Below are 22,406 nucleotides of genomic sequence, written 5' to 3'. Positions count from 1 at the left end.
TGTCTTTCCAGCTTTGTAAGTGAGCTGCAGCAAGAAGTTGAATTCTGAATTTTGAATTTGAATGCTTCCTACTACTGTTCAGTTTTAAATGTGTTGCTTTAGTTTAACAACTAGATATAGGCAAAGGCATTTACAGATGGGAATAACTTTCAAATACAGTGCATCAACTCTTCTAACTGATATGGAGCTAGAATTAGTTGAGTCTGGATTAAGGGGCTCAAATTAAACTCAGACTTGTGGTTCAAGTTATTTTTAGCACAGTACTATTTTAGCACAGTCTGTTTGACTTCTCTAAGAAGTAATGTGAATTCAACCACTAAACACACAAATAACTAATTGTAATTTCCCGAAAGTTGTCAGCAGGTGAGAAATACCTGATTTACTATTAATTGGTAACTTGTTTACATACATCCTTCTGCACTTCTCTTTAAAACCAACAAAATATCGGTTATTTTATATTTGGTGAAGCTTAGCAGTTTCACACATGCATGCAGATTGCTATAAATCAGGTCTTTTGATTTTTACACAAGCCTCCTCAGTAATTATATATTTATTTATATAGTTTTATATATAAAAAGCCTCATTTACAGAGTTCTATCACTCACAAGGTAGCAATTTTCTTTCCAAATAGGCTACTGTCATATGGGGTGTGTATAGTTTCTGGTTTGATTACGTTAGGGTTCTGCGTTGTTACTGGTAATTTATGCTAACTAAGAGAAAAGAGCAATCTTAACATTATTCCTTCTTTGTGCTACTGGCTAATTTTGAGAATTGTCAACTTGAAGTGTTGCATTGTGTTCGTGGCAAGGGGAATGGAATGGACTTTCAAAGAACAGACCATTAATGTCATTTCTTTGTTAATATACACAGGTGATAAAATAACTGAACTGAAGAAATTGTCATGGGTCATAAGGAGAGTGGTTCCTTGTAACTCAGTTGTTAAGGATGAGAAACATTTACAAATGTTTTCCTTATTCCGCAGCTTCCATTTGAAATGGAAATCTATTACATCCAGCACGTGATGCTTTATGTTGTGCCCATCTATCTGCTGCGGAAAGGAGGTAGGTTGGTAATTTACACTATACATATTGAATTGGTCCTGTGCAATGAAAAACCTGTGTTTAATGGTTACCACAGGCTTTACTCTTACTGTTTTTTTACCAGTTTTCTCCATGTTGTTACTTAATAGTTTCTGGTGTTATGTTGGAGGTGTAACCTGGATAACAAAGACTTGTCAGGCACTGAAATGGGAATGAAAAAAATGGTCTTTTGCCCAAAGAGATATTAAGAATATTGGCATAATGTGCACTGTCTTCTTGAGCAGCATCTCTGCCAGCTCGCAACATTCTAAGTTGTTGGTGGGATGTGTTTTTAAGACGACTTGGATGTCTCTTGGGAAGTACTGCAACTTAAAATGAGCTGAATAAAAATTATTATTATATCCCCATGTAAATATTTAATGGTTGGACTTGATGATCTTAAAGGTCCCTTCCAACCTCAGCAATTCTATGATTCTATATTGGTCAGCTAGTTAGATAAATTCCTGAAATTCTGAAGCTCTAATGAAATTCTAGTGACACATATTAGTGAAATGAACTAGCTTGCTTGTTATCTCTTCTAGCAAGATTACTATTTTGCATTCACTTATGCCATAGTAATTCAGTAAATCTGGGAATCCCAAATTGTTCCACTGGCCAGTGACTTTTCTAATTATTGCCCCTTAGAAGGGGATGCAGTACAATATGTATTCGTCTGGTGTGATGCTCTGCCCCCCTCTAGCGTTGACATACCTCCAGCTGCATTTTCTAGCAGAGCTAAATTGTTTCATCCAGGAAATAAAAGATTATAATTTATGGTCCAGATGTTTAGTAACCTTTAATGAAAACCCCGAGGATGTGAAGTCAAGCAATAGGATACAATTTAGTAAATGGTCAGAACAAGCATAGTCAGCCTCTTCCATTCTGGTAAATCTTTTGTATTTTATACAAGCAGTCACTTACAGTCCTTTACACTTATTTCACTATAGGTTTGTAACCTTTTTGTTTTTCACTGCTGAGTGAAACTGAATGAAAATGATTCAAAGGAAAAAGTGAAGTATCGTACTTCAAAAGATCATTCTATTTGTTTCTCTTATGAGAGAAATATGCCAGCCACCTTTAATTTTAACCTGTCTTTGATATCTTAAAATTCTGGCAAATAATGCTGAAGTGCAGTATATTTGTAGAAGTTACACAAACTCCTAATCATTGCAGAAGGGGGATGGGGAGAGGGGAGAGAAAGTGTGAACAGCTGTGTAGTATGCTGTAGGCAATGACAAACCAAGCTTTTGTGGTGTCACCAAATCACTTCTTTTGATGGCCTTGAAGTTCCCACATAACATAATTTTAAGATGTGTATTTATTTTGCTTTAAAGTTTGGCCTTAGATGTCACTTGATGTGTTCCATTGATTTTGTTTGTTTGTTTGTTTGTTTGTTTTTTGTTGTTTGTGTGTTTTGTTTGGTTTGGGAAACTAAACTTTGGTTGAAGTAAAGGTTGTTTGGGTTCTTCAGCACCTGTTTCCTGGGGCTAATAGGACAGTTGTCACCCCAGTGCATTTTTCTAAGTCTTTGCCCTTTATTAGTTTACAGGTATTTGCTGCCATCTAATGTTGACATGACAGCAGTGACATTTCTAAATGAACTGTTGGTTAAATATATCAATTGAGATTGCTCTACGCTGTGTAACTAATAAGTGTTCATTTTCTTATGCAGTTGGCTTCTGATCACCAGACTGACTGTAATACCTTATTAGCAGAACGCCCATGGACTTTAGTAGTCGTTATGGCTAGTGCCACAGGAGACCTAATGTATGATTTTTGATGGAAAAATTACTCAGCCTGAAAACACTTGTTAATATTTTGCCATTCACTATCACCTTTGTTTGACTAATAGAATTATATAGGTTGGAAGGCATATTTAAGATCGAGTCCAACCATCAACCTAACACTGCCAAAACCACCACTAAACCATGTCCCTCAGCACCATGTCTACCTGTCTTTTAAATACCTCCAGGGATGGTGACTCCATCACTGCCCTGGGCAGGCTGTTCCAATGCTTGGCAACCCTTTCGGAGAAGAAATTTTTCCTAATACCCATCCTAAACCTCCCCTGGTGCAACTGGAGGCTGTTTCCACTTGTCCTATCCCCTGTTACTTGGGAGAAGAGACCAACTTCCCCCCCCCCCTTGCTACACCCTCCTTTCTGATAGCTGTAGAGAGTGATAAGGTCTCCCCTCAGACTCCTTTTCTCCAGGCTGAACAAACGCAGTTCCCTCAGCTGCTCCTCATAAGACTTGTTTTCCAGACCTCTCACCAGCTTCATTGCCCTTCTTTGGACATGCTCCAGCCCATCAATGTCTTTCTTGTGGTGAGAGGCTCAGAACTGAACACAGTATTTGAGGTGGGGCCTCACCAGTGCTGAGTACAGGGGAATGATCACTGCCCTAGTCCTGCTGGCCACGCTGTTCCTGATACAGGCCAGGATGCTGTTGGCCTTCTTGGCCACCTGGGCACACTGGTGGCTCATATTCAGCCAGCTGTCGACCAACACCTCCAGGTCCTTCTCTGCCAGGCAGCTTTCCAGCCACTCTTTCCCAATCCTGTAGCGCTCCATGGGATTGGCGTGACCCAAGTGCAGGACCTGGCACTTGACCTTGGTGAACTTCATACCATTGGCCTCAGCCCATCCAGCCAGCCTGTCCAGATCCCTCTGTAGAGCCATCCTACCCTCAAGCAGATCAACACTCCCGCCCAACTTGATGTTCTCTACAAACTTACAGAGGCTGCACTCGATCCCTTCATCCAGGTCGTTGATAAAGATATTAAAGAGAACTGGCCCCAATGCTGAACCCTGGGGAATACCACTTGTGACCGGCAGCCGACTGGATTTAACTTTGTTCACCACCATTCTTTGGGCCTGGCCATCCAGTCAGTTTTTTACCCAGCAAAGCATATGCCTGTCCAAGTCATAAGTAGACAGTTTCTCCAGGAGAATGCTGCGGGAAATGGTGTCAAAGGCTTTTCTGAAGTCCAGGTAAACAACATCCACAGCCTTTCCCTCATCCACTAAGTGGGCCACCTTGTCATAGAAGGAGATCAGGTTTGTCAAGCAGGACCTGCCTTTCATGATCCCATGCTGACTGGGCGTGATCACCTGGTTGTCCTGCATGTGCTGTGTAATGGCACTCAAGATGATCTGCTCCATAACCTTCCCAGGCACCGAGGTCAGACTGACAGGCCTGTAGTTCCCTGGATCCTCCTTCCAGCCCTTCTTGTGGATGGGAGTCACATTTGCTAACCTCCAGTCAACTGGGACCTCCCCGGTGAGCCAGGACTGCTGAGAAATGATGGAAAGTGGCTTGGTGCAGTACTTTCTGAGTAAAAGTGGCTTGAAGTACTTTCTGAGTAGATCACGCCCTTTATCCAAACTATATCTTGTGAAAATTGCTTTTTCATCACTGATGTTGATCAACATGTAGCTTTATTTCTGTATTTTAAATAGAAATTTTCATCAGTGAATCTGTGGATTATAATTGGGAGAAGTAATTGAAGGATAGTAAAATTGGAAAAATGAAAAGAAATGGCTTGTATAGGGAAAAATATACTACTTCAGTTTTATTTGGAATCTGCCAATATTATTGATGGCCTTTAAAGGATCATAATATTAACATTTCTCAAAGGAAGGTTGAGCAGAACACCTGAAGTGGAGTTGATTTGAGGCTCATTCTATATAGAACTGCATGTCCAAGTTTGTTGACGTGCTAATCAAGTATCATACCCATCATGCACACACACTCAATTACCTGTTGAAGTGTTTCCTCTTTGAAAGGAAACTGGGTGACAGTAAGCAAGGGCTGTAATAATTTCTTCTCTTTCTCTCCTTGCTGTTCATTACAGTGGTGAAGACAGGTCATGTTGCACTGGCAGCATCACCTTCATGTGTCGCCCCTCCCATGTAATTGTGGGGGCTTTACCATGCTTAGGATCAAATTGATGAGAGAGATGTTCAGAACTTGGGCTTCAGTGTTGCACAGTGAACTCACGGATTAAGACCTCTTTCTCTCTTTCTCTTCCCTCTCCCTCCCTTCTCTGACTGAATATAAATTTCTGTACTTCCCGTTCTAACATATTTTCTTTCCAAGTGCACATATGCATGTATGCATACACATGCATGCCAGGCGCGGCAAAATAAATACGTATGCACTATGGCTCAGATCTTTCTTGGCTGCAATAAGAGGCTCTCACGCAAAATAGAGTAGTGCAGACATAACAGGCCGGCATAGAAGACTGCTAACTGAAGGCAGTTCTTACATGAAGTATTGCTGCAGTTGGCAACTTTTCTGCTGAATGAATCTCACCTTGTATCACCTGTGAACCTTGCCAAAAATTATAGTATGCATCTGGGCAGGACACAGCATTCCTGAAATAGCTGGTTAGGCTGAACCAGAGCTGTAGGTCACTGTTTTCTCTTGGTTTTGGGAGGTGAGACCCTTGCTTCCCTGTCAAAAAAAGTATGAATGCTTTTGTAGTTTCTGGATTGGTTTACTCTTGCATCATCTGAGTGCTAGGATTGGCAAAAGGGAGATGCAATGAGTGAATTGTCAAGGTGAAAAGAAGACGACAGGAACCACAGCAGCACAGACTTAGGCCATGTAACCAGCCTCTTCATTGAAAAACACCTCAAACCACTTTTGTCTACAACTAAGCTGGTCTTCTGAAGCATGAGAGTATCTCAGATAAGTATACTTTATGCTACTGGGAAACAGATTGCTGATAGAAGGCTTACGGAGGGCAGCTGAGGAAGTGTAATGTCTCAAACTGCCACGACTATTGCAACAGTGCATTAACCTGACCTAAGATCAAGGTATTAAAGACCTTCAGTGGTGTTCAGGACAACTTTGGTTTTCTATTGTATACTCTTAACATAATGAAAAATATCTAGTTTGTGTTGTATTGGCCTTAGAGACTCACAGTTCTTGACTGTCTTGGTCCTTAAGCTAGTTTGGTCAGGTTAAGAGCTTTAAACTAGATTCGAAGGGGGGTGGGCATGTAACTGGGCTGGATGGAGAGGAGCCTGGGGGTAGTAGCTCAGCACTTGTGGGGCAGAGTGCTAGTATTTTTGAGGATTGGAAGGCCCACCACCCCTCAAGGGCAAAAACTATACACTCGTTGGCTTTTCTGAAATGCCTATACACCAATGCACGCAGCATGGGGAATAAACAAGGAGTAGAGATCTGTGTGCGGTCACAGGACCATGATCTCATTGCAATTACTGAGACATGGTGGGATAGCTCACGTGACTGGAACACTGTCATGGAGAGCTATGTTCTTTTTAGGAAAGATAGACCAGCAAGGTGAGGTGGTGGAGTCGCTCTTTATGTGAGAGAGCAACTGGAATGTATTGAGCTCTCCCTGGGAGCAGACGAAGAGCAAGTTGAGAGCTTGCGGGTAAGGGTTAAGGGGCAGGGTAATATGAGAGGGGCAGGGTAATATGTTGTGGGTGTCTATTACAGGCCACCTGATCAGGATGGGGAAGTTGATGAGGCCTTCTACAAACAGGTGAGAGTCACCTCACAATCGAAGGCCTTGATTCTCACAGGGGACTTTAACTACCCTGATGTCTGCTGGGAAGGTCACACAGCTGGGCATGTACAGTCCAGGAGCTTCCTCCAATGCATTGATGATAACTTTTTGACCCAGGTGGTGGAGGAGCCCACCAGGAGAGGTGTACTACTGGATCTAGTACTGACTAACAAAGAAGTACTGGTGGAGGATGTTAAGGTTGGGGGCAGACTGGGCTGCAGTGATCATGAGAAGATTGAGTTCAGGATTAAGTGTGGTATACACAAAATGACAAGTAGGGTTGAAACCTTAAACTTCAGGAGGGCTAACTTTGATCGCTTCAAGGAATTGCTTGGACAAATCCCATGGGAGAGGGCTCTAGAGGGTAAGGGGGCTCAAGAGAGCTGGCTGCTATTTAAGCATCACTTCCTCCAAGCTCAGGATCAGTGCATCCCAAAGAGCAAGAAATCAGGCAAGGGAAGAAGGAGACCTGCATGGCTGAGTAGGGACCTTCTGAAAAAGCTCAGGTGGAAGAAGGGGCTGACTGCTTGGGAAGAGTATAAGAATGCTGTCAGGGTATGCAGGGGGAAAACAAGGAAAGCCAAGACAGCCTTGGAATTGAACCTGGTAAGGGATGTCAAGGCCAATAGGGTTTCTTTAAGTATATAGGAGACAAAAGGAAAACTAGGGAAAATATGGGCCTGCTGTTGAACGAGACGGGTGCTGTGGTGACAGATGATGCAGAGAAGGTGGAGTTGCTGAATGCCTTCTTTGCTTCTATCTTCACTGCTCAGGCCAGTCCTCGGGAGACCCAGAGTTTGCGGGTAACAGAGAAAGTCTGGAGGAAGCAAGACTTTCCCTTGGTTGATGAGGAAAAAGTTAGAGATCAGTTAGATAAACTGAACATCCACAAGTCCATGGGTCCCAATGGGATACACCCTCGAGTGCTGAGGGAGCTGGGGGAAGTCATTGCTGGGCTGCTCTCCATCATTTTTGAAAGGTCCTGGAGAACAGGTGAGGTGCCTGAGGACTGGAGGAAAGCCAGTGTCATTCCAGCCTTCAAAAGGGCAAGAAGGATGACCTGGGAAACTACAGGCCGGTCAGCCTCACCTCCAGCCCTGGAAGGATGATGGAACAGCTTGTTCTGGGTCTCATCTCAAAGCACCTGGAAGAAAAGAAGGTTATCGGAAGTAGTCAACAGGGATTCACCAAGGGGAAGTCATGTCTGACTAATCTGATAGCCTTCTATGATGGGGTGACTGGATGGGTAGATGAGGGGAGGGCAATGGGTGTTGTCTACCTTGACTTTGGCAAGGCTTTTGACACTGTCTCCCACATCATCCTCATAGGCAAGCTTAGGAAGTGTGGGTTAGATGAATGGACAGTGGGGTGGATTGAGAACTGGCTGACAGATAGAGCTGAGGGTTGTGGTTAGTGGTGCAGAGTCTGGTTGGAGGTCAGTAACGAGTGGTGTCCCTCAGGGGCCAGCACTGGGTCTAGTCCTGTTCAATATATTTATCAATGACATGGATGAAAGGATAGAGCATACCATCACCACGTTTGCTGATGACACGAAACTGGGAGGAGTGGCTGACATGCCAGAAGGCTGTGCTGCCTTACAGTGTGACCTGGACAGGCTGGAGAGTTGGGCAGAGAGAAACCTTATGAAATTCAACAAGGGCAAGTGTAGGGTACTGCACCTGGGGAGGAATAACCCCCTGCATCAGTACAGGTTGGGGGCTGACCTCCTGGAGAGCAGCTCTGTGGAAAGGGACCTGGGAGTCCTGGTGGACAACAGGATGACCATGAGCCAGCAGCGTGCCCTGGTGGCCAAGAAGGCCAATGGCATCCTGGGGTGCATCAAGAAGTGTGGCCAGCAGGTTGAGGGAGATCATCCTCCCCCTCTACTCTGCCCTGGTGAGGCCGCATCTGGGACACTGTGTTCAGTTCTGGGCTCCCCAGTTCAAGAAAGACGGGGATCTGCTGGAGAGGGTCCAGTAAAGGGCTACAAAGATGGATTAGGGGATTAGAACATCTCTCCTATGAGGAAAGGCTGAGGGACTTGGGTCTTTTTAGTCTAGAGAAAAGAAGATTGAGGGGGGATCTTATTAATGCTTATAAATACTGTTGGGAACAGTCTTTTTTCAGTGGTGCCCAGTGATAGGACAAGAGGGAACGGGCACAAACTTGAACATAGGAAGTTCCATCTTAACGTGAGGAGGGACTACTTTCCTTTGAGGGTGGCAGAGCAGTGGCACAGGCTGCCCAGAGAGGTTGTGGAGTCCCCCACTCTGGAGACATTCAAAACCTGCCTGGACGCCGTCCTGTGCAATTTGCTGTAGGTGACCCTGCTCTGGCAGGGGGTTGGACTAGATGATCTCCAGAGGTCCCTTCCAACCCTGACCATTCTGTGATTCTGTGTTTTCAGATGGGTTTGACAAGATGATATGTGCACCTTATTTCAGATCATATTGAAATTTAATCAAAGTGGAATTATTATTTCCTGAGTGCTGTGAGCAGATGATACCATTCCACAATGGTTTGAAATAAGGGTTAATTTACAGCAGCTCCCTAGCAGTGGAATTCAAGAGAGAATCTTTCTTGTGTTTTGAGATCCCCAGCATTATTTAGTTGACTTAACTTAATGAATTAGGAAAGGAAATTAGTGTTGTGGTGTTTTTAGGATTTTTTTCCCTTTAAGGAGCAACCTGATGTGTGAACAGCTGTACATGAAGTTCCAGGATATCATATATGCTTAATCAGAGACCTTTGTATTGGTGTCGCTGAATGGTTGTGTGGTTCTGACACTGTAGCCTGCAGGGGGAGATAGTCTCCAGCATCTGCTCTGTCAAAACGGCTATGCAAATACTCAAAATTCACAATTCAAATCCAGATTGTCCACACTGTGGAGAGAGTAAATTGATTCTGTTGGGGTTTTTGTTGTTTTTTTTTGGGGGGGGGGAGGTGGGGGGGGCATAATTTTCTTTGGAGACAAAACTGACAGTAATAGCCTTGCAAACTCTGGACGGTCCTGTGGTCTGGCCCCATCGGTTTTTAAGAGCTGATTCACTGCTGTACAGCTATGCACAGGTAGACAGACATACGCACCCTAAATAATTAAATAGTTGAGTTGTTTGCTGGGAGTAGAGTCAGAATTTTCAGCTTATAAGGCAAGTGCGCTATCTTTATAAGCAATAAAGAAACTGTCTCTGACTCGGGTCATAAAGTCCTTTCCTTTTTTTGATCTAAGTGTCTTCAAAAGTGGCATCAGAAGAGATGAAGTTCTATGGCATTGTCAGAAAGTCAGTAGAAGTTGATGATTTTTTTATTTTTTCTTTTTCCCCCCCCTCTCATGGAGCATGCCTCTGTCACATTTCAGACAGATGGAGGGAAGCAGCTCTGTACAGCCAGCTTTCCTGAGGGCAGTGCAGCGCTTCTTGCCTAATGAGAAGCTGGGCTAAGTTGTAAGATGTAGAACACAGATACCAAGTACAGACCAAAGGATCGTTTTTCCTATGGCTGCAAGCTAGGAAAGCGCAATTAAAGCAATTGTGGATTTAAACTTGTGCTTTCCATTGGCTGTTATGACTTGCTGGCAAGAGTGAGGGATTGCTATATTTAAAGCCATTTCTAGCTGTTGTACCCTTTCTCAGCCACTTCCCCACTTTGTGACACTTACCTGTATTTAGCAATCTCTTTCTTAGCTTTTAAATCAAGTTATAAAGTATGCTTTATTATATACCTTAGTAGTAATCCAGAAAAAAAATCACTATATATTTGAATATAGATAGGTAGTCATAAATCTACTTTATCTCCATCCTCATGGAAGTACTTGATAATGTGCGATACAGCTTTCACTGAAACTCTTAATTACTTGGAGACCTGTCAAATCTTGTGTGTTATTCTCCTGCTGGCAGCCTCCATGTTCCTATTCCAGCTTTTCTCTAGCTCCTGAATCCCATATATTAGCCGTAAATGTGTGGTTTGCTGTCCAGCTGTGCTTGTGTGATGGCAGCTGGAGCAGCAGGGCAGCTGTGGCACTGCTCAGCAGCTGGAGGTGTGTGCCGGTGCTCTGGCTGCAGGCTTACGCTGCAGGCTTTCTTGGAGCTTGATCCTTTCAGGATAATCTTGTTTGATGATTTAAGAGAGCTGGAGAGGAAGAGGAGGGGACATGTCTCTGAGGTTTACACACTGGGCAGTTACAGTTCCTTTGAAACTATGGTGGCCTATTACAAACCACTTCAAACTAAGTTAATGTGCCACTCTCTGAGTGGGCCCAAGGTCTATTAAAGACCTCTCTCTCTGTCTAGGAGGTAGAGAAGTGTAGAAAGGTACATACCAGTAGATGGAAGAACTACTACTACTGTAGGAAGGAAGAGGAAGAACTGCAGCTGGAATATAAAAAATGGTTCCTGAGAGAAACAGGTAATATAAGACTGCTGTCTGAGCTGATTCTCATGGAAGTAGCTGGCATTGAGGGAAACCGAATCTCCTGGTATAAGGTAGTATTTTGAAACCTACACATCGATTCAGAACAGCTGTGGGGGAAACTGCATTTCAGGTTCATCCTTTTAAGAACATTTTTCCTGTTTTCCCCTGGAAAGGAAGTTTGGTCTCTAGGCCAGCTCAGTAGGCCACACTACTAGAATTAACACTTTGATCAAGGGAAATAAAATGGAAATAAATTTGCTCTCACATTTTTATAAGCTTGAAAATGAAGGAGTTGTAATAGTTGCTCTGAGTTTTGGATTAAGCAGGTCTACCTGTAATCGTGAGGCTACTGAAGGAGAGCGCACTGGGCTGGAAAAGTGGTAAAGCTGTATCAAATGTAGTGGGAATGAAAGCAAGATGTTAATTTGGAAAAAGTGATTATTTTAACAGCCTACTAAATTAAAAAAACTGTGCTATATTTAGGTTCTAATCCTCTAATTCAGAGGAGTAATTTTCTCCTGCATTATGTTTTCACAGAAATACAAAAGGAATATTACTTTCTATTAAGTTGCGTTCAAATTTTTACAAGCCTATGTTTTGAGAACTTTAAATAAAAGTAATAGTTCATGAGAACACTAGAACTAGCACAAGACATGGTGGGGAGGGGGGAGAAGTATAAAAGAAACTGATTCTCTTTGTTGATCTTTGGATTTTTAAACCCATGCTTCCATTTCCTAGATGGCAAAATTAACCACTTGGCATGTTCAAGGTCAAAAAATTCTTGTTGCAGAAGCAGGTGATGAACCCCAAACTCTTCAACCTATATGAAATCTTTCCTATCAATGCTATTGAAATAATGATGTTTAATTTAAACTGAAATACGCACTGCCATGCTATTTCAACACCAGAGCAAATATACAGCCTACTTGGATGACCCTGATTTGAAACGGTCTCAACTGTACTGGGCGTGAGCGTTTTTGAGAATGAGATTAGTGCCAGATTGGCAGTTGGATTAAATTTTTGAAAGTGCTTAACGTGTAAGAATTGCCTGTGATCCTTAGGGAATAGTGAAACTCACTGCTACCTATTGACGTTGATTTCCTATGCAAGCAGCAAGTAGCTTAGCTTTTGCCAAAGCCAACGCGGGCCGTTCAACCAACCGCCCCAGCTGGGTCTCAATTTTCCTGTTTGTATGGTTCTGCTAACAGAAAATACACCACACTGCTCTGTTAAACAGTCATCTGTTGAACAGCAGGGCCCTAGAGTAATAAAATCTATAGTGATTATTTATCTAATGAGAAATGTACAGAAAATATCCCAGGTATCAATTTAAAATTAGTTTCCCAAAGCACGCTTGGGAATCCAGAGCTCTCTGGAATGCTTTTGTGCGGAGGTAATTGTTTCCTTTTTGTCCCTTGATGTCCAAATAATGATACTGCTGAAAATCACACTATTATTTTCAGGATTGCAAAGTCTAGCAAGGAGGAATTTTTCTATTATATATCGAGATCAAAAGTCTGTAGAGGTTGAGAGTTGCTAATGTATTTTTTGAAGTTTTGCAACCGAGGGAGGATGTAGCAGTGTGAGATTCTTTGCTGGAGGAACCTGAACAGCTCTCCTATGTGACTTCTGAAACATGATTTCCTGACTAGATTGAAGCTGGACATGAGAAGCTTGGGTTCAAAGCCAAATTATGCCACTGATCTGTTTTGTCATCTTGTGCAATTTCCTTAGTCTTTTAATGACTGCTTTCTCCCTCCAGTCTTGTTTCATAGCTGGGTTCACTTCTCTATCTTCACTATTCCCTACTTTAGTGTTTATATACTACCTGCACTGTAAACCCTCCAAATATCGAGGTCTCTGGATTCTAGCTTTTCTGAGTGTTTACCTCTCTAGACTACTACCATCTGTTCTCAAGCTTTGTCAAATACTTTTCAAATAACACAGGCAACTGCCAACCAGGCGAGTTCATGTGAAACCAAATTTGGTACAGCGCTCCTCTGCCAGTTCCTGGGAGCTGTTTTAGACACTTCATTTAAATTTTATTTTGTGTTTTGCATCTAGGTTAAACATGCACTTAACCCTGCAAAGACAATGCAAAAACACCTTTGCAAGTCAAACGATGTTTTCTTTACCCTACAGCTGAGGAGGGAGCACAAGGAGATTCCATATAGCTTGAGCAGGTCGCTTAAAGTCGGTGCAGCCAAAAATAGTCATGGTCTCCTGAACTCTGATACCAAGGCTAGTCGTGTCTTCTCTGGCTCTCTGTAATGAAAAACCATATTCAAGGTGGTATCATGTATCTGATGTTTTCAGGCAGTGGAGTTTAATGAATATCATTGCTAGTTAAGTAAAGTCTCCTGTACTGTTTTCTCAGTAGGATACCAGCTCTTCGATCATGCTTGCTATGCACGTTTGAAGAATTAGACTTGTGAGTTTTTTCCCTTTACCTGTGGAGCACTCCACTTAAAGTTATTCACGTAGAGGTCACTTTTATCTTTGGATTTTGCTTATAGTTCAGACACTTCTTCTGACCTTCACCTACCCACTGGCTAAGAAATCTTATAAGCTGCCTTATGCTTTCAAAGTAGCTTCTCTGCTCCTATTTATTGTGGTTGCGCCAAGGCACAGCTTGCTCGCTAAAACATGGTGTGCAGTTGTATCTTGGGTAATTACACTAATATTGTTGCTCATTAAAGTCAGTGAGTGATATATGGGGTGCAGATGTGCTGCTGTCATTCAAGCATACAAGCAACTCCTTACTCCCTGTTGACCAGCAACAGAGAAGCTGTGTTATTTTGAGTGGACAATGAATAGATGTAGTTTTAGACAATAAAGTGTAGGTAATTTTGAATTTGTAACATTCACAAAATGATGTTTAAATCGGATTATTTCAGGTAGCTACTGCAAAATCAACCTGAACTGGCATGATGAGTACAATATATGGAAGAAAACTATGCAGAAAAAAAAACGTAAAAGGGCAACAGGGATTGAGGAAGCAGTCCTGTAGGGATTTTAAACCTGAGACAGGTTGCACCATTGTATGCGGGTGTGGTAAAGCAGTTATTTGCCTTTATCCCCATACGATGGCACACACAGGCATACTTATACCAGCTTTAGTCTGGTGAGTTCTGTCCTAGCTAGCTACGCCTGTGTAGTTACTTGAGTTCCCAGTAGCCTTGTACGGTATCTGCTGATGTCTGTCGAGTCTTCCTGGTAATTACTGAAGGCGCTAGCTAGCAAAGGCTAATGTGAATATTGCACTCTGTGCTCTAGGCTATCCTTTGAGAACTGGATATGCATTCTAATATTAAATAATATCTAATGGATCAGAGAGCAGACAAAGGTAGATAAAAAGTGCCAGTGTGCTTTTATAATCATCTGAAACTCTACAACTTCTTATGGCCGCTGAGAAGCTTAATATTTTACGTCTTTTTCTTTTGTGTCCCTAGGTTAAGTTATTAAAGTCTTAAGGAAAATCATACTTTTCCCCAATATCTTACACTGAAACTTTTATGTCTGCTAGTAAGAGTCTTGAGAACTCTGTAAACTGTTTTTGTTCTCACCATATGATGTTTGAATATTTAATTCCAGAAATAGTCTTGTATCTAAGGGTACTTTTATGAGATCTGATTTCCTTGGTACGTTCTAGCCCACGTGACATTGTGTTTTGTCAGTAAGTTGACAAAACCTGGTTTCAGGAGGAGAGAGAAAGGTAAGCCCAGGAATAAATAATGTGGTATCTGCTACTTCATTTGAATGAGAAAAAAATATTTTACAGTATCTGTGATATCCACTGATTATAAAATTGTTTGTAGTGTATTTCAGAAAATATCTCCACAGTAGTTTTTATTTAAAAGCACAATCTGTCATTAATGGAGTGACTGCTTTATACAGCTTTTCTGTTCCTAGGCATTATTGGGGCAGGTTACTTTTTAATAGTTGTTAAATAACCCTAAAATTAGGAAATGGCGATTAGGCTGTGCTTTTATACAGTGCTGTGCCGGAACTGCCGCTACCTAGGTTAGCTCTCTGCATGCTGAAGTCATATCTCCCATAAGAAGCGGGTATTTAAGTATAAATAACCTGATTTGTGAAGAGTCATCGCATACCATTACTGTATTTTAAAATCATTTAGTACTTCTGTGGCAGAAGGAAGAATGAGGTAAAAATCACTGGTGTTGGTAAAAAATAGGCAAGCTTAATGAGGTAACATATTGTACATTTCACTGCTGGACCAGAAGGAGGGAAGAAACTGTTCAGGATGCTCCAGGTAAGAAATAAGGCTCTCAAATATTAATTACTATAATGGTATTGAGTAGGTTATCAGCTAAAGCCAGATGTGCTGACATCCACAGAGGAGAAGAGAGAGGATTATTCATGAGTGTTTGATGGATGCAGCAGTTCAGCTGAATACTAATGTATTCCTTTCTTTTCAAGGTATCTACACTCCAGAACCACTCTGCAATTTCTGGTGGGCTCTTTTATCCACGGGGTTTATGTTTGTGTATCATTTTAGCATCTTGCAGATTCTGGGATTGGTAAGTAAATACAGGTTAATAAATGGATAGTTTGCAAGTACATTCAAAGTAAAAACACTGACTAGTTTTCAAAGTGTCCCGATATATATGGATAAGACTACTTGCGTGCAAATTTTTAATTGCATGTTCTAACGGGCATTTGTATCCCATCTCTCATAAGTATTGGTAAAATATTTAATCAATTGGTTCTGTACCTGCATAAATCCATCTATTAAATGCACAACTGGATTTGGATCTGCTTTCCTTCTGAAAGATGCCCTACTTGTGTTGAACAATGGATTGTCACCTAAACATTTTTGATTATTATGGTAATTTCAGAATTACCGTTTAAGGTGTCTGAATCAGCGCAACACAAAAATATTGTTAATCTATAAATTTGTTGTCACTTTCTCAGGTTACAGAAGTGAATTTGAACAACATGTTGTGCCCAGCCGTCTCAGATCCTTTTTATGGGCGCTGGTATCGAATCTGGGCGTCTGGACATCAGACTGTCATGACCATGACTCATGGGAAGCTCGTAATCCTACTGTTTTACAGTGCTGTCCCCATCTTTAAATGTAGCGTGGACTTGCTTAGACTCCCACCTAAGAAAATAGACTGAAATTTCTCCCCACGGAGCAGTACGCACAGGAAGCAGACATACTTATACTGGAAAACAAAGAGGAGGGATGAGAGGACAATGTGTTTGATACTTCTCCCCACAGTTTATTGCCTCAAAAACACCTCTATAATCAAGTGAGGGTTTTTTTAACTGCTGTTTCTCACTGCCTATTGCCAATGGCAAAATTAGTGGCCTTATTCTGGAAAAGGTTCGTGTTTTATACATTTTGCGTAATTACAGTAGAATCTTGCTCAGCCACCATTTAAAATTAGGCCAGGATCTGTCCACATTCCAGCAAAGAGAGTGGCACTGCTACCTCGTTTTGACTTATTTTCCATTAAATAGAAGTACACTTATATCATAGGGTAGGAAATAAATCTGAATTACAAAACTCCACTGATGTGAGCAGAACACATCTTGAAGCGCATCGTCCTGGCTTAACTCTTAGCACTTGAATGTTGCAAAATGGTTATGGTGAAACGATGTACACTTAATCTCCCAGTCCTAAGTGCAAAACAATGAGGTTCTACTGTATTTTCTTTAAGCTGGTTGAAAATGTTGGGGAACAATAACTCATTCAAAAATCTTTTTTTTTTTTTTTTTTTTTTTTTTTGGACTACTTAATTTCTACACTGTTGTGGATAAATACCTGTCCCATCAGATCTTTATGCTTTGGAGACACTTTTATTTGAGTGAGTGGAAAAACACCATGTTGGAATAATCTCAAAAGCCCATGTTACATATAAGCTATGATATTTCATCTACTGTTCTGACCTGACTTTGAACAAAAGGTTTTTTTCACTTAGCTTAGACTGGAGAGGGAGTGGCGGTACAAAGTCCAATGTAAACATCAGCGTTTTCTTTTTTTACTTACTAGCTTTTGAAACATTCCTCCTCTGCTTCTACGCTGATCCTCACTTGGCAGAGTGGTTAGTGAAGAAACAAAATGAAACTGTTCTCTCTCTACAGCTCTAATACGTTCTGTATACTGATTTTACAATACAGGTATAAAAAGGAACGCCAAATCAGTGCAGGGCTCTACTGAACACAAAGTGTTCCAGTTTACTAGTATGACTAAATCTTCCTGTCAACACGTCTTCTGGAGAACAGGACGTAGACGGGCAGAATGTTAAAGAGTAAACTGTGCGTACCTGTTCAAATTTTTCAAGGCTAGAGGAGAAACTGTTGGGCAGAAAGATGGGAAATCTTGAGAGTGGTCCTCCAGACAGTTAACTGTGAGTCTGTTACGCAGACTGTTTTGCAGGAATTTTGTTGTACAAAAGTTTGTTGCAATTTATAGATTTATTGCGTTGTCAAAGCTGTGACTTGTAAGATAAAACAAAACCATCATACCTCCTCCAGCTGGATCACCTGAAGATATATTCTGAACTTAAGGTACAGTCATTTATACCTCAAGAAGGAAAAGTAAGAATGGGAAGTGGTTGACTTTTTTTTTTTTTCCTTAAAAACAAAAGTTTTCATTGGTGGGGGAACAAATGGCTACTTCAAATATTTTCACTCCGTGATTAAAAAAAAAAAAAGGACGCCTCAATCAGAAGTATATCATCCTACGTTCTAATTTACAAACTGGTTTCTGGCTTGCTTCCATGCCTTGCTTGTGTATATATATACATAACAAATATAATGTACTCTTACAACTTGACATACACCTACACAACATGCAACATACACCTAAGCTATCCATCAAACATGTATAGCTCGTCTGCGTTACACAGGCTGTACGGCTCCTCGTCTTTTTAATCAGAATTCAACTTGAGAAAGTGAAGCACCTGATAATAAGAACTCCCAGCAAACAGTTACTGTCAACTGTTGGTCCTGCAAATGTCTGAGTACATCAGGGATTTCACCGAGCGGTCTCACTGCTGCCCCAGTACCGCTGGGCCGATGGTGCTTGAGTCTTTGTGGAGCGGGGCCTAAAGAGCGAACGTGCTCGTTGGTGCTGAAGGCCGGAATCGGTCTGCGGAGGGCCACTTAATTACCTGCTGAAGCGGCAGAAGTTCTCTCTGTTTATTTCAGCAGATTCAGTATTTCGTGGTGATGCAATGCAGGACGTTGCTGGGAGACGCTAAGATGCCCAGTGCTGGGTGTTAAAGCATAACCCCTATTAATATACTTCATCTCCTGTGAATAGCTGAATGAAAGATACAGTGATTCTTCCCTCCCCATAGTTACTGTCAAGTGTGTCAAGGTTTTTTTTATTTACTTAAGAATTTGGCCAAATGCCTTATGTTGGATCCAATCCTGTTTAGAGGGAATGTTTGGTAATACTATAGAGTGTTTTTAGCCAAATTTTGCAAATGTTATTTAGCATTATTATTTGCTTAACTTTACATATATATATTTTTAAAGAATCTTTCATTTTTCTTTATTTTTTTTGCTTCAGAATATTGTAGTTACTGGAAAAATGTCTTGAATTATGTGAAAGTAGCAGCTTTTTTTTTTTTTTTTTTAAGCTATAACATTTCCTATCTCTAGTCATACACTTCAGGGTATTCTATACAAGTATAAAACAGCGGCTATTTGCCACCATTGACTGCCTCTGGTCAACTAAGACTGCAGAAGTGTTTAAATAAGCTCAGGTGTCTCAGTGCAGGCTGTTTGCTTGGAATGCAAAATTTGTGAGCCCTTCTGACCAACTTAAAATTCAGTAGCAGAAGCGGCGATGTTAGATACAGCTCCCACCAGGGGAACCCCTCGGGCCATTCGCGTTAAAGGATTCTTGGTGTAGTTGCACCACTTGGACCGTCGACTCCAATAGCAGAGCCACCGGGATTGCTCCTGCCCCCCCTCCCACCCCCTTCCATAGACATCTGCTTCTCTCCCTGCACTGTGACTCGCGCTTTTCTGTGTTACGCTGGTCCGGTTGTTTTGAGTCACACTAGAAATTTCAGGCCTAATTTCACATGGAGTACACTGATAGAACTGCTCATCAATGCCAATTCCCCTTCCAGACCTTACCAATGCAGGTTCTGGAGCTTGTTGAGCTCTTCAATACCCATTTAAGTTGCTAAGATGGCTAACTGAACATATACGTAATGCAGCAGAAAAGGAGAAAGGTAAACCAACTACTACACTCAGTACGGATTTTAGAAGTATTGGAGCTGCTGTAGGGGTCGAATGGCGCAATGGGGGTCAGGCGGGAGGGAAGGCAGCAGAACAAGCTGCTTTGCTTGTTGTACAATATCGATGAAGCTGGCTGAGTTAGACCAGAATCATTTAGGTTGGAAAAGACCCTTCAGATGGTTGAGTCCAACCATCAACCTAACACTGCCAAAACCACCACTCAACCGTGTCCTTAAGTGTCACATCTACACGTCTTTTAAACACCTCCAGGGATGGTGACTCAACCACTTGGTTGGAACAGGCTGTTCCAATACTTGGCAACCCTTTCGGAGAAGAAATTTTCCAAATACCCATCCTAACCCTCCCCTGGCACAACTTGAGGCCGTTTCCTCTTGTCTTATCGCCTGTTACTTGGGAGAAGAGACCGGCCTCCCCCTTGCTACACCCTCCTTTCCGGTAGCTGTAGAGAGCGAGAAGGTCTCCCCTCGGCCTCCTTTTCTCCAGGCTGAACACCCCCAGTTCCCTCAGCCGCTCCTCACCAGACGTGTGCTCCAGACCCCTCACCAGCTTCATTGCCCTTCTCTGGACACACTGCAGCACCTCAGTGTGTTTCTTGTAGTGAGGGGCTGCAAAGTTAAATTATTCCCTCCCTCCCTCCCCTCACCCCTTTTTGAAGGCTTTTAAATTTAGTATTTTTTATTTTGGATTACAGTTTGGCGCCACAAGAACCTGTATCAGCACAGCTGAGCCACAAACTTCACAGAAGGTGAAGAACAGGTCAGAATGGGTGCAGAAAGGGAACGAACGTCTGAAGCTAAGCTCATGGAGCTTCACGTCCTTTATTCCTTAGCTGCCTCTGCTATCAGTCTGGAGTATGCGTCAGTCAGAGCCTGTTCAACGTGCAGGACATCATTGGTTTGAATGGGAAAGCAGAATACTTTTACTCTCCTCAGGGGTTAGTTAGTCTTTTCCCTTGCAGAGGCTGACTTTCTTTTCCCTGAATGGCTTATTTTATAGGCAGTTATATTACATAGATGATTTCTTTGGTTGCTTTTATGCTTATTTATGCTGGAAATTAAAGAGCAAAACTATACTGCTATTCTTGAATGCTAATTGGCATTCTGTTCTGCGGTATTACGCACACAATATGTCAACGTGAAGCTGTCGCCCAGTACTGGGTGATGAGATTTTACAATTGCAAGGGTAGTCCTGGTCCTTCCTGGTCAAATGTTCCTAAATCTTTTGTCGCGGTACTAGCAGTTATGAAGACATTAGCAGTAGCTCTGGGGCAGGGCAGGAGGTGGGCCAGATAGCCAGCCAGGCTGGGCCTTTCCGCAGCAGCCTACGCTGAGCGTAAAGTCTCACCCTGAAGTGGCCTCATTTGCTGTCCATGGGCAAGTCAGGCACACCACCAGGAAAAATCCTTGTGCAGTGCCAAATCCTGGACGTCACAGAGAAGTTGGTGTCTATTAAGGTGTCTGAACAGAGCCCTCTACTTGCCTAATTTTTAGTACCATCAGCACTTCAAACAAAAGAAACCATAGAATCATAGAATGGTTTAGGTTGGAAGAGACCTTGAAGATCATTGAGTTCCAACCCCCCTGCCCTGGGCAGGGACACCTCCCGCCAGCCCAGGTTGCTCCAAGCCCCGTCCAACCTGGCCTTGAACACCTCCAGGGATGGGGCAGACACAGCTTCTCTGGGCAACCTGTTCCAGTGCCTCACCACACTCAAAGTGAAAAATTTCTTCCTAATATCTAATCTAAATCTCGACTCTTCCAGTTTGACACCATTCCCCCTCGTCCTATCATTACATGCCCTTGTACAAAGTCCCTCCCCAGCTCTCCTGTAGGCCCCCTTTAGGTTCTGGAAGGCCTCAATAAGGTCTCCCCAGAGCTTTCTCTTCTCCAGGCTGAACAGCCCCAACTCTCTCGGCCTGTCCTCATAGAAGAGGTGCTCCAGCCCTCGGATCATATTCATGGCCCTCCTCTGGACCCGCCTCAACAGGTCCATGTCTCTCCTATGTTGGGGGCCCCAGAGCTGGACGCAGTACTCCAGGTGGGGTCTCCCCTGAGAGTAGAGGGGCAGAATCACCTCCCTCGCCCTGCTGGCCACGCTTCTGGTGCAGGCAGGAGCGATGAAACTGATTACTCTTTCTGCCAGTGAATGACGGTCTAACTTTGCCCCCAGTCCTACACAGAAGCGAAGCATTATTAACTGCCGTAATCTTGGACAGTGAGGGGTTTGTTTGTGCAGCCTTAGAGTAAGTGGCCCTCCAGCGCAGCAAAGTGAGCTACTCGGATTTCTGCACCGACCGTAACATCTGGCGATTCAGCCTGCGAGCATTGAGATAATTGTGCCAAGGCTTTAGCTGTCCGGGACACAGGCAGGGCTTGGTTTCAAAGCTTCAGACATGATACGCAGTGCACGAGCTGTAGCTGTTTGTTTACCTTCCTCCTACATAAGCACCAAAGAAGACTTTCCCTCTTGTTTCTTCTGAGGGTGACAATTAACAGCTCTTGGTCATGTGCGTGTAGATCAGTGCAAAGCCCCAGTGTGTGAGAACACACCCTCCGCTTGGGTTGGGATCGGCTTCTTGGGGCTTGGCAAACTTGTGCTCAAGCAGATGCTGCCTTGCTGCAGTTGGGAGCCGTGAAAAGTCAGGGCATTTCCGTACCTTGAGATGACAGAGTACCTCATTGTAGATTTATCCATCCGTTTCTGGCCACAATCAGGGGTTTGCTATTTCTGTATATTTGATACCATCTTGTAAAGCCCAATTGTATTTTCCTTTCAGAAATGGCCACCTGCAACCATTAAATTACTGTACATTACTTTTATGCTGTCCTAGGTCTTGCAGCTAAACTGCAGGCATTTGTTTTCTATGCATCTATAGCTAATGGAAAATAGAGACGTGCTGGTTTTCTCACTGCTGCACTTGCTTCTCTAGAGGCGGATTCCTTGGAATTAAATTGTTCCTAATAGTTAACAAAGCTCTGAAAAAGCCAGAACCCAGCAAGAGGGCACGTCAGCCCTTTTGTCAGGAGGCGAAAGGTTTCTACAGGCAGACAGGTCAACTTTGATGTTTTCCTTTTTACAGTGACAAGACTCATAACGAAATCTGTTGATTTTTGTGATCTCGTACTCGAA

The 22,406-nt window shown here is 42.7% G+C and overlaps 1 protein-coding gene across 2 annotated transcripts in view; it reads left to right on the top strand.

Annotated features, from left to right (window-relative positions):
- The window catches only part of TMEM164 (transmembrane protein 164), a gene marked incomplete at its 3' end in the record, with an annotated part of 42,597 nt that extends 26,425 nt beyond the window's left edge, over positions 1-16,172 (top strand). For both annotated transcript variants that reach the window (XM_082488090.1, XM_082488089.1), the window contains 3 exons: positions 983-1,061; positions 15,471-15,571; positions 15,966-16,172. In XM_082488090.1, coding sequence (XP_082344216.1) covers positions 983-1,061; positions 15,471-15,571; positions 15,966-16,172 — 387 coding nt within the window. The remainder of the gene's footprint in view (positions 1-982; positions 1,062-15,470; positions 15,572-15,965) is intronic.
- Between the last annotated feature and the right edge of the window lie 6,234 nt (positions 16,173-22,406).

The sequence above is a fragment of the Vanellus vanellus genome (genome assembly GCF_965231255.1).
Source record: "Vanellus vanellus genome assembly, chromosome: 10".
Taxonomy (NCBI): domain Eukaryota; kingdom Metazoa; phylum Chordata; class Aves; order Charadriiformes; family Charadriidae; genus Vanellus; species Vanellus vanellus.
This window is presented reverse-complemented; position numbering and strand designations above follow the sequence as displayed.